At 37.0% G+C, this 13,034-nt stretch overlaps 2 protein-coding genes across 3 annotated transcripts in view; both read left to right on the plus strand.

Annotated features, from left to right (window-relative positions):
* LOC110835981 (folliculin-interacting protein 2) overlaps positions 1-13,034 on the plus strand; it is a 490,121-nt gene that overhangs the window by 56,147 nt on the left and 420,940 nt on the right. The gene's annotated exons all lie outside the window — the stretch shown is intronic.
* LOC147874189 (uncharacterized) lies at positions 7,771-11,203 on the plus strand. The gene is made up of 2 exons (XM_087346072.1): positions 7,771-8,093; positions 10,831-11,203. Exons 1-2 carry the CDS (start codon positions 8,055-8,057, stop codon positions 11,107-11,109), a joined length of 318 nt encoding a protein of 105 aa, XP_087202198.1. The 5' UTR covers positions 7,771-8,054; the 3' UTR covers positions 11,110-11,203.

Below are 13,034 nucleotides of genomic sequence, written 5' to 3' on the forward strand. Positions count from 1 at the left end.
CACAACTGCTTCTTCTTTATTCAGTTCATTATTTACTATAATCTTACTATCCTGTACTGTACAATCTGAGTAACTAAAAGCTTCTTTGTTTAAATCAGGAAACGAAACAAAAGCACGTTATTCATAAATCAATCACATTTAACTGATGCTTGTGAAGTAAATTTTACAATTATTAATCAATGTCTTAATCGCTGCATTTTACGAAGTTTTGTGCAGCATCTGTGTGCAATCTCCATACACTTAGAGAAAATTTACAGACATAATAACCCCGCGTCTTTAGACATACGACGACCCCATTTGAACGAATGCTTTAACCACATTTTTCACGAGATTCAGGGAATTATGTTTCAGGGTAAGTGCTGTCGTAAAACCTGTAGTCAGTTTTGTATACACATACATTTTTTACCATATAAGCACGAATTACCTCAGCTGTTTAAAATATATAATTAAGAATACCTAAATGACTCCCAGATATAAAACTATTTCCGTCAGAAGGAGATTTCAATTTTCATCATGCAATAGAAGTAACGTAACTCCAGCAATGGTTGCTAGGAGCGCGACTGTTGGCGTGGCAGTAAAATGGCGGCTCACACCGAGAAAGCTAATTCAATTCGCGATTGTAGAAAATTTGTGAAACTTTCTCCGTAAACGCCGTTGAACAGTGATAGGAGGTTTAGTGGAATATAACTCGAGAACAAAGAAGGTTTTATTCGGTTGAGTCACCATTTTACTGCTATGTTAACAATTGAGCTAACAGTCACCATTGTTCGAGTTACGCCACTTCTCCCACATGCTATTTTTTGTAAATTTAATTTTAGGCATATGAATATTTAAAATCGCGAAAATTTTCTTCATATTTATATTCTGTATATAGCGTTTCACACTAAGGCATTAATTTAATCTTCAGTAATTGATTGACCTAAATAAGATAAGGCTTATTTAATAAAAATACTTTTAGCAGATTTCGAGTTGTTGTATGCAACATAAGCCAACGCGAAGCTAATAGGATTAATTTTGAATTCTTAATTGCGATCGCATCTAAAAGCAACGAACGAAGTGGTTTTATCAAGAATGCTAACACAACTACACAGCTTCTAACTTGTTTTTGGAAGGCAGACAGCTCTTGATGTGAGTGATCCGGATATTTATACATGTTTTAATGGGCCCCTCCACCGTCGTTCTTTAACCCGTTCCAATTCACAGTACGTGAATGTTCGGTGTTCGATAACGACTTAAGTCAAGTCTTATTTACTTAATGCTTTTCTATTGCACCAAAGAATATCCATTCGTCTGGCTTGACCCCACATAATGTTTTCTGTTGACACAGCATCGTTAAATAATCCGCGACCCAAAGAAACCTGTGAGTGGATGCAGTCCAGAAGGAATCCACGGGAAGAGCTCATTTTCAAAATCCGATATGCGGTCGTAAGGAACCCAGACACTTAAATTACGAGACGCTCCGATAGTGCACTTAAAGCGTTAAATGTCATTATCCAACTCTTGTAGCCTTTAACTACAGCCAGTGTTATTTGGCTGCATCTCTTGCTGTGATTTAGAAACATCATTTAAAGACTGGTTAGTGCATCTTCTGTACATTCTCCTCTCACTTTTATCTATAATGTAAGAGCCATGAAGGATGCATGTGTAACCTATTGCGTATATAGTTATAATAACCATGAATAAAAAATTCAACCAGGTATGTGAAATATTTCATAGCTTCTTTCTTACTTTTTACTTACACGTGGTCGAAATCCAAAACTCTTTCTCATCTTTGTCATGGAACAACCAGCAGCGTCATAGAATCAGCTGATGGCCACGGTCCTTGGAGTTTCAATTTAACAGATGCTAGCGCAAATGTTTGGAGAATTCTTTTGCCGTTTCGATGAAAAAATTTGAGACTCCATGACAAGAAACGTATTTCGTTAAATTGTCTAGAGTCTGGACTTTGTCCATCGTCTGTGGTATAGGCGACTGATCGAGTCTGAAGAATACCAAACGTAAAAATCTTCTCCAGATTGTCATTCACGTTCACGGTTGACTTACATTCTCCACAGTGCAGATTCTTCCTTTGCCTTTTATGGAACAAAAGGTGCATTACCCTTTGTACAAGAGCCTCCACTGGTACTTAGCTTTATCAGCTGAATGCAGTCCACATACTTCATGTCAATTTCTTTGCGATACATTTTAATATTACCCTCATATCCACGCCTGATCTTCAGTATTCTTTTCCCTTTGTGCATCAGAACCAAAATGTTCTTCACACCTTTAACTGGCTCAGTCGCGCGAAGTACTCAGTCAGTCTTATCCTCCTTAATTTGATCATTCTTATGTATTTTGTGAAGATTAAAAATTTATGAATCTCCTCACTTAGCAGTTCTCGTTTTCCGTCACTTAAGTCCTCTTAGGACGAAATATTCTCCTATGCAACCTAATCTCAAGCACCTTACATTGTTTTCCTCTGAATGTTAGAAACTGAGTTTCACTCCCGTATGTAACAGAAAGTAAAATAACAGTTTTGTATGTTTTAATCTTACGTTCTTAGACATCAGACAGGAAAACAAGAGATTTTGATGTACGAGTACGTGGTAGAAGGCATTTTCTGAAATTTGAAGTTGAAGATTTCTGTCTTCTGGGTTGTACCGCCGTGTAGTCTGGTCGATGTTTACCAACGTTTCAGAGGTCATACTGCCTCCGTCATCAGAGTATGAAGATTTCTGTCTTCTGGGTTGTTGCGCTGTGTAGTCTGGTCGATGTTTACCAACGTTTCAGAGGTCATACTACCTCCGTCATCAGAGTATGAAGATTTCTGTCTTCTGGGTTGTTGCGCTGTGTAGTCTGGTCGATGTTAACCAACGTTTCAGAGGTCATACTGCCTCCGTTATCAGAGTATGAAGATTTCTGTCTTCTGGGTTGTTGCGCTGTGTAGTCTGGTAGATGTTTACCAACGTTTTACCCAGAAGACAGAAATCTTCATACTGACCGCTGTGAAAACCTCAAATTACACAAATTTGAAGTTGTTACCGTTCTTACAGTTGAACGTTACTCCATTTTCAATGGAGTTAATAGTTTTACCTTTATATAATGGTTTTGTTCTACACTCCGATGACGAAACATGAACGTACAGTCTTCTCCTCGTTTGTTAAACATTAAAAGAACGAAATGAAAGCGCAGTCTACTTTTCGCCTTTGTTTGAAATATGGGCTACACAAAACCTCTTCAGTATTGTGTTTCCATATCAGACAGTTGCACTGACATCTTTTAAAAGTTCACTGTGCAAGGCGTATTACGGTTGTAATGTATTGTCTGCTACCAGTTCCGAATGCAGTCATGCACGTGACCAGTTGCCCGTATTCCAACTAGGCACATTATTTGCTTGGTTTGTATTGTGTATATATCTTTCAGGTATTGCAGTACTCAGTTTTAATAATGTGTACTTGTCAACGTGATTGTGAAATGTATTTTATCCACAGAATAAAATAAATAGTCACTGTGTATTATATGATTCATGACATAACAAAGTTTTATACATGATTATGCACTGGAGTAAATTGAGTATTATATAAATTATATGGCCCTGTGATTATGAATTATGGAAGAAGGAAGTTAATTACTTTTGTTTTAAACCATGGTGACCATATCATACCCATTTATATTTCTTGTTATATTACGAACAGGGCAGAATTTATTGAGGGTATTTGATGAAAGATGCTGAGAATATACGGATCTAAGAAGGAAGAAGCAGTAGGAATTTATGGAAAAAATTCACAGTAGGTATCTTCATAAATCTATCCTTCATAAAATAAAATTAGGATGATGAAGTCAATAATTGAAATAGGCGGGACATGTATCATGCATGGACAGACAAGAAATACCAAGTTTTGGTCAGAATATTGAACGACTGGGCGTATAAAAGGGGATGTTATTAAAGTGGATCAAAAATAAGTAGGGTATAAGGGTGTGGATTGGATTAATTTGACTCAGGATAGGGGCAGTATATTTCTCTTGTACTGAAACATAATGATTTGTAAAAGGTGAGGAATATCTTCATTAGCTGAGTGACTATTAACTTTTCAACACGGACTGTGCTCTATGGAGATGGCTCTTATCAAATCCATTCATCCATTTCAAGCAGATTTATACAATAAATGTGCAGGTAATCGCTGTCAGGAAACAGCTCCAGAGAGACGTATCATTCCGTTATGCAATGCCACATGCTACCTGGCATAGTCGTGACCGAAGAACATTCGCTCTGAAAGTTCAAACTGACTGACTTTACATAACGTCCGAAATCCTGAGCTGACCTCTGACCTAAAAATTGCCAATTACACAAAAAGATATTACAACATGTGAGTTGTGTGGTATCGTTATACGCGTTTGTGTTACATAATTTTTAACTATGCTACAAAGTGAATATTAATGGGTGTCTGTTAACAAGGTTGCTACTATAACACATGCACTTAGAGACCTTTTGTCATTTGTTTCTCTCAGCCACTGTAACAATGAAAAATGTTTACCTCCATCTCGTCTGCTTGCATCAGAATTTACTTACTTTACTTACTAAGGAGAAACTGCTACATTAAGCAAAACTTTGTCAGTCGCCTTGGTTTATTTATTAGAAACAGACAACGTTTCGGAAACTGGATTTGTCTCCATCAACAGGCGAAGTTCGAAAACAGTTGCTTACTCTGGTGGATCCCTTGGACAGAGATCGTCTTCATTGGAGTGAGTGACTAGTTGCGTCTGGTCACACCAGACTACAGGGAATTTCATGGAAGTTGTGACGATATAAACAAAGTCGTGGAAGGGGAGGCTGATGTTACATTTTCCTAACCTTGTTCTTCCATCAATGTCCCGGTGTCATTTCATATTATCGTTTTCGTTATGCTGATATTTGCTACTTTTCTTGTTAGTCACTTTCACACAGTTCGCAATCCGCTCACCAGAACAACATGTTTCGGTCCATTGTGGCCGTCATCACGTTAAATTACGTTCTGTTCTGTTATTACAATGACATAAAAGCATGTAATTGAACCTGACGATGTACACATTGGACCGAAACATGTTGTTCTAGTAAATGGACTGTAAAATAAGTGTGTCAAATTGAAGAACGAGGAAAATAACAAGTAACGCTTTGTTTGTTTTTTAAAGAATAAAATAATATATTATTCTTTGCAGTTATAACAGTTTGGAGCGTCATATTTGTGTTTATTACATAAATAATGTTAAATGTTAAGTTCTACATGCTGCATAAGTTATTTCTGTGCAGACGACTTGGGTTGGGTGCATATATGTTGGGTTTGTTTATGATTGCTGAGAAGTGTATTTATAGAGTGTAAGTAGGCAGTAATGGAGTTTGTATCAGAATAATAGCAGAATATGTATACAAGATAGACAGTAATATTCTACCACATGTTCTTTAGGGAATGGGAGGTGAGCAGGTTTTGTCCTGATCGTCTACGAACAGAGCTGGTGTTAGGTAAATTCACCCCTCTCCTACCTTCGCCTGACAACGGAGTCAAATGAAGTTCCTGAACGTTGTGTGATTTTGACGAGTAACTAAAGCGACTGATAATGTTCAAAACAACATTCGATCTTACCACCTTCAGAACTCTGTAGTCGTATCTGCCATAACGTATGTGGGCTTTCTGAATTTACCACAGTTTATGTTCATAAAGATAAGCTACAATCGTTTCGTGGGTTTCTATCATGTGTGACCGAACTTCACTCCACAGTCGCGTGAGAAAAGCCCATAACTAGTCTCTCTCTTGTTTGTTACAACAAACTAAGAATCGATTAATGTATTCATTTCACAGCTTTCAATTAAATACAGACTTCATAGTCTGAGGCGGCTAGCAAGATAAAATTCTGTTTACTGGTAGTTCTTGCTTTCCCTAGAGTTCAGCCATTAATCCTTAGGCTGTAGACGAGTGATAAGGATATACGAGGTGCGATCGGAAAGTTTCAAGACTGCGCGTATAAAAACCCGTACACTTATCTCAGGTATTAAATTCATCCATCACCCTCGAAGTAGTTCCTCTGGGAGTGAACCTGAGATAAGTGTACGGGTTTTTATAAGCGCAGTCTGGAAACCTTCCGATCGCACCTCGTATATCAATCACGTCTACGTTCAAATTTGTACACGTCGCTTCTAGAGAATGGGTTTTATTTGGTTCTCAGATTAAAAAGCGAAATATCATCGATAAAGATAACTGATATGATGAGGTAAGAACCGCTTTCTTTTGGGACTGTTAAGATGAGCCTTGCCCTTTAATGGTTTAGTGAATGTTCCTTCGGTGAATGTAAGTTCAAGATGCCGAACCTTCGGTTTCCGTCAAGGAATTTTTCGACCGCACAAATGGCTTGTCATTTGTTCATTAATATTGTGGGATATGGAGTTAGCAACATTTCATCGGGAGGTATCTTTCCTTATTGGGCTTATTTTCGTTTGACGCCAACATTTGGGAGCTGAATATTCATGATCATTACATCTACAAACTGTGGAGCTGCAATATTTTAAATTGGGCTTACAGAAGGACGAATTTGTTGAAGATGCTATTTCTCCAACAAAGTACCTACTTCGAGCAGAGTTATGCTTGAGCAACTATTAGCCGTACAGCTAATGGACTAAATATATTTTTACGCAACAATGGAAATTGGTCATTATTGGAACACATTGGTTGCTTATCAATGCCCTAGTAACACGTTAGTGAAACAGTGACTAAAGGATATTGTTGTATCACATTGTTGCTCATCAGTTACTTCAGATAACATTAGTTAAATAATGGTCAAGGTCAACGTGGTTCAACTGGCGGCCAGCGATCGCTTGTAATCGGGCCCACGAAAGTATTTGTTATTTTTTTACTATTTAGTACAACCAATTTATTAAAAAATAATTGTTACTGGAGCAAATTTAAAATAATATACAACTCTGTAGTAGTTTTTGCACATTTAAATAAAATTTATATTTCAGCGTATGCAATGGTAAATTATCAATTCTGAATAAGTATTATTAAAGATAAAGACAATGTAATAATAGTGACAATAAGGGTTTCTTGGCCCTTAGGTCTAACAGGAAGACTATTCTGGCCCGAACGAGGAAAAAAGTTGGACCACCCTGGCCTAGGTAATATGATGTGAACGTGACCCTTGTAATTATTAGTGTATTCTAAGGAGTATATCGTTGCGGTCTTTTTAATATATGTGTTAATGTTATCTTACAATTTACGCCCAGTTCTCCAATTAAAGTTAATATTTTAAATCCGTGTTAAATTATGCGCCAATCTCACTCTGTTTTATTTGAATTACGCTTGTGATATTTAATGAAAAACCCAAATTATGATGGTTCTCGTTAAGCGGTTTTCTTCTGTTCATTTTTGGCTCTTAGGTTTAAATATTAATTTGTTTGTTCTTAGATGTTAAAACAGAAAAAATGTACCAGCATTTCTCCAGTTTCAAGAAGGCAAATATTATACTAACTGGTAAATAATCTGTAAACAACAGGATAATTACTCGACAAAGAGCCAAATGTGGAAGAGGCGATGGGTGTCATCTATGCTAGACTTGACAAAGTTCATTAAAGACAATTCTTAGACGACTAGAGCAGGAGACAGGTGTTTGAAGAACGATTGCGCATACGGCTAGAGATCTGTTCATGCTTTGAAAGAACGTGATTCGTTGCTATAATATAATTTACCATTTTTTCTTTCATACGTACACGGTGAAGAAGTTGATTAACAATTGGCGATTCTTTTTTGATCAGGTCTGGTTTTCCTCAAACGGAGATGTGAATTCTCAGAGCAGTCTGTATTGAGTTCAGAAAATTCAAGACATTCATGAACTTCCTCTTTTTAATGATAAAATTTGTGTTTGGAGAGAGGTAAATGCGTGCCTGCCGTCACCGACTGCTAGTCTTGCGGAGGCGCAGCGGGTCGGTGCCAGGTTGGCCGCCAACGCGGCCGCGTTTTAGCGGTCAAACAGGAAGGAAACTACTGTGTTGAAGCAAATTGCAGACGACTTGCTGACTCCAGTTAAACTGGAGATGACATGTTGACAGAATGGAGAAGTCACTGACACAGAGATTGCCTAAACGAGAGGTAGGAAGCCCACAAATTGAACTCTGAACCTTGGAACGTGTTTCAAGCACTTAGTTCTTGTAAAGAAGAAGATTAGGAAGATTGCCATTGACATATTCAGCAACGATTATTATTTCTTTGTTTATGCTTTCTAAAGTTATAAAATTGTTTACAAAATATACAATTTCTATAATTAAAAATACGTCGTTCCGATACTCGAGATATGCCCTTTCTTCGTGGTTCTAAAGTCTGAGACAGTTAAGTTAAATCAGGATAATTTTAACACACTTTCATAGCCTGACACCTTCTGGTTGTATAATTGACAATGTAGAAAAAGTTACAATAACCAAGTTACTAAGAACTTCTTGCTGTGCCGGTTAGATTTCAGATTATCAGCAATATGAGGTTGGCTCGAATTTAGTTCACTACTGCGTGACGTTTAAACAATTGGCTTTCTTTCTTATTGAGGATATTGTTGTACTTACAGCCCCCGAAGTAATTTATGTATTCTCTACATTCGATATTAGTAGCTTGGTTGAATCCGACAAGACTATGCTCAAATTATTGGCGTAAAAATTTCGTATTTGAAAGATTTCGGATTCGATCCCAGTTGTTTCTAATCATATAAAAAATTAATATATTAAAAATATATGTATATTAAATGTCAACCGATTTTCTGAAGATGGGGCAAAACTAATTCCATAAATGTGCGTCAAATCATGTACAATATCCAACATAAATGCGCTATCCAGAATTATCAGGCCTCTAACAAGAAGCTCGCTAAATTTTCCAAGTTCTGTCGACTACTTTATATGTTTCGTTTCATCACAGGCATCGCACTTAAAATGTATTACCGCTGTCCATGTGAAAGATGCGACTACAACCGGTTTTAGACATAACAAGTTAAGAGCTGGATAATCGCATTAAAAGCTTTAATCCCCCTCTAATTCACCTCAAGCTCTTAAGCATATGCGCGAGACATTTCTTCAGTTATCATATTTATTATATTCAAATGTGATTACTGTAAGTTAAATCACGGGGCAATGCTCGTCGGCTCTGCTGACCTCACATAGGATGCGACAAAATTTATAAGGAACAAATTGTTAGTCTGCCTGTGTAAAGGTATCAGGGGGCTTTGACTAACGGATTTTGGTCAATTTTATTCCGGAATTCTCTCATAAATTCATGAGATTTGTGGTTTTTATGACAGTTAAGATGACGATATTGGTATTTTGGGTTGTATGGACATGCAGGTATAAAAACTTTTCGGAAAAGCATACTACTTCATGGACATTTGGTTCCATGCTAGTAGACTCAACGGAATTAAAGTAATGAAGACCAGTAATAGAACTTTCTCAAATATGAAAGTAATATTTTATATATTCAGCATGTCTCGCTTGCATTACGTTCTTTAAGGAAAATTGTGCGCTAATTGTTCTAAAGTTTGAGCATGTTCCCTCTTAAATTTCATCAGAACATCTATGATTTCAATCTGTTACTGAACTTTCCCAAGTAAAATTATAAATCTTCAAGTTTTTTACTTCATATTTCGGCAATCGTGGAATCGAGTCAAATAATTTGCTTGGTTTTTTCCAAAAATTGAGACATAAAAAATGCTTAAGGATCAAGACAAATAAACATATTTCTACAAGGGGCAAAGGTTTTTTGATTTTGGGCAATTTAACATGGTTTTGCCTATAATTCGAATAAATTTCAGCCTCGAGTTGGCAAACTATAATTTATCCATTATATGTCATTTTATGGCTCTAGGATCGAGAGTGTTTATTAAGCTTATGCATAGGCCCACGTGTTGAAGTGAACACAAATGCAATTATTTATATAATGCTTTGTCAGACTGTCTTTGCACAGCGTCGAATGTTCAGACGGTTGCAGATATGACTTAAAACTCATGTGCAAAATGGAGTGGTCGCTCGTTGTAAGGTTCCGGTATTGTATACAGGTACTAAAATTTCTATGGCAACTTCCGTTAGAATTTCCCGTTGATGGACGTATATTTGAATCCATTATCTCTCATATATGTATTACGAACACAAAACTCTACGCTGAGGCATTCAGTATAAGATATTACCACTTCAAAATATGTGTTTATATATTTGGCGACTTCTTTCTTAAGTAAGAAAATGCCACATTGTCTGTGCGTGTTTTTGAACTTAAGACAAATCGATCGATTTTCAAGAAATCTGTTAATATTTTAATATTTTCCGTCAAATCACAATTTTTAATAAGATAATAAAATATAAAATATTTAAAATATCATTTCACGTTCCGCATCGAATGATCGATTTCCAAATTGGAACGTCTCTTACTAAGAGATCATTCGATGCGGAACGTGAAATGATATTTTAAATATTTTATATTTTATTATCTTATTAAAAATTGTGATTTGACGGAAAATATTAAAATATTAACCTAATTCACAATATGACGCAAATATACTACCTTAAGAAATCTGTTACAAATATTTTGCCAATGGATCGTAATTCACATTTATGGGCCTGTTTTTTGTATCCCTATAATCAGAAGTAACAGCATTTGGAAATGACAGGGTCCTGATTGCTAATAGGTCTTATAAAAATATCATCATCTGTGGCTCTACAACCCAGTGTGGGTCTTCGCCACTTCTTATTTTTTAAGGTTACTTAATCTGGTAGGACTCCTCGGAAGAGTGCTCATAAAAATATACGTTTTAATTCGGTAATTTTATTTTTGAATTTACTACATAAACATAAATTCGTAGGAACAGAAGACGGAAACATTAACCCGCAGCAAACCGCAAGCATCACGTAACGCCCCGATGATGTCTCGCAAAACAATGGTTCATCCTAGTAAGGGAAGCACCAACGCCGAAGTGCCACATCAACTGAGCAGCCTGAACAGAGATGCGCCGATGACCTTTGAGTTTCAATGGGAACAACGACTTGCTACAGTGAAAGTTGTACCACAGATTGCTGCAAGAATGGTCTATAAGGCGTCATGTCTGAGCCTGACCCCAAGTCCTCCTGCAGCCTTGGGGTAGATTCTTCTACTTATATATTTTTTATTTATATATTTCTGTAAATGTTTTACCGAGATAATGGCAGAGCGGATAGGAAAGGCATTGTGTCTGCACTGTTCGTGATTTGGTCGAAGTCTTCCTATTGTGACCTTTCTCGTGCTGCCTCCTATTTGCATGCCAGTGGTACTTCGTCTGCAAGTTAACATCACGGTTTATTTTATTGATACACACCAGATATCACTTGACTGACTGATGACATTTGGGATTAGGAAAATAACTGTAATGACTTAGGGTAAATGCCAAAAGATATATCTTATTCACATACGCGAGTTTCAGCGAAATCTGAGGTCACGGTTAGCCTATTTAATGTTCAGAATTTTTTAAAAAACACTACTTCTAATTTAGACATGTAGAACGACCCGTTCAAATCAACGGGAAATAAAACTTTCGTCTTTGAAGATGCCATACTTTAAGTCGCGTTACATGCGAAAGCTAGAAGTAACCTATATTTCCTATTAAGTGATATAATATACTTTAAATTTTACAGTATTTATATAAGCAGTGAAACATTTTTAAACAAAAGAATACGAGTGAAAACTTGTTTCTAGTACACGTCTGTTGAACTGCCTTGTACCTCCGAATGTAACAGGAAAGTAAAATAAAGGGTTGTGAATAGCTCAGGCGGTTAGTCACCGCCCACTGAATATCGAGTTTTTCGCAAGGTCAGTCCGTGTTGGACAAAGTGGCGTTGATACTGAATTTTCTCCGATTGCATTGGTTTTTTCCTTATCAGTGTAATTCCACGGCTGCTCCATATTCACTCATATTATCTTCGTACTGGTCAAAAACCACGCCACAGCTCAAGTTCCACAGAGAGATATTCTCATCCCATTGCAACAATACCAACATTAACAAAATTATATTAGACTATCACGATGGATCTACAAATATATTAAAAGCCTGCTAGATGAGTGAAATAGATCCATGATCACCGCGTAATTGTAAACAGATCTAGGATTTTGCACAAAGTAAATTATCAGTCTTCATGCAATTCTTTCACAGAAATTGGCATTATAAAGCAAACAAATGTCGTAAATATGATCCCTGCTGTATAATTTTTGGCACGAGATTAATATTATGAAGTCTGCAAGATTTGAAGTTTTCACAGCGGTGAGTATGAAGATTTCTGTCTTCTAGGTTGTTGCGCCTTGTATGATAGATGTTAACCAACGTTTCAGAGGTCATACTGCCTCCGTCATCAGAGTATGAAGATTTCTGTCTGCTGGGTTGTTGCGCTGTGTAGTCTGGTAGAAGTTTACCGACGTTTCAGAGGTCATACTGCCTCCGTCATCAGAGTATGAAGATTTCTGTCTTGTGAGTTGTTGCGCCGTGTAGTCTGGTCGATGTTTACCGACGTTTCAGAGGTCATACTGCCTCCGTCATCAGAGTATGAAGATTTCTGTCTTCTGGGTTGTTGCGCCGTGTAGTCTGGTCGATGTTTACCAACGTTTCAGAGGTCATACTGCCTCTGTCATCAGCCGTAGCAAACCAGAAGACAGAAATCATTATGAAGTCTGCTGTATCTTCACTTTTTGTCGATTTATTTTGATAGTCACTTGTGTTATGCTCTGTTCTTCTTGTTTTAGTGAGCTTAGACTTAATTACTTCAGGGGCGAAGTGTAAGTCCTCGAAAGCTGTAGGGCCAACTGGGATGTTCGCAGTATGTGAGCATCTAGATACTATGAATTTCAGGACCCACATGTTAAGAAACCGGTTCCCCTTTCGCTTGAAGACTGCCAGTTGTACTTGAATAATTTCTTATATGGAGATGCTTACTCTGGTTTTTTGTGTTCAATAGAAAAATTCCACATTCTGTAAGTCAACGGTCAGCATTTTGAAAATGCAGTGTAATAGTAGACACGTACTACTACTACTACTACTATGGC

This window comes from Zootermopsis nevadensis, unplaced genomic scaffold, assembly GCF_977971745.1.
Source record: "Zootermopsis nevadensis isolate Lab colony 2312 unplaced genomic scaffold, Znev_1.0 Znev_ptg000010l, whole genome shotgun sequence".
Classification (NCBI taxonomy): Eukaryota; Metazoa; Arthropoda; class Insecta; order Blattodea; family Termopsidae; genus Zootermopsis; species Zootermopsis nevadensis.

Coding starts and splice junctions, on each gene's coding strand:
- LOC147874189 (XM_087346072.1), top strand. CDS start 8,055: ATGGAGAAGTCACTGACACAGAGATTGCCTAAACGAGAG. Junction 8,094..10,830: donor AGAGATTGCCTAAACGAGAG/GTAGGAAGCCCA, acceptor ATAAATTCGTAG/GAACAGAAGACGGAAACATT.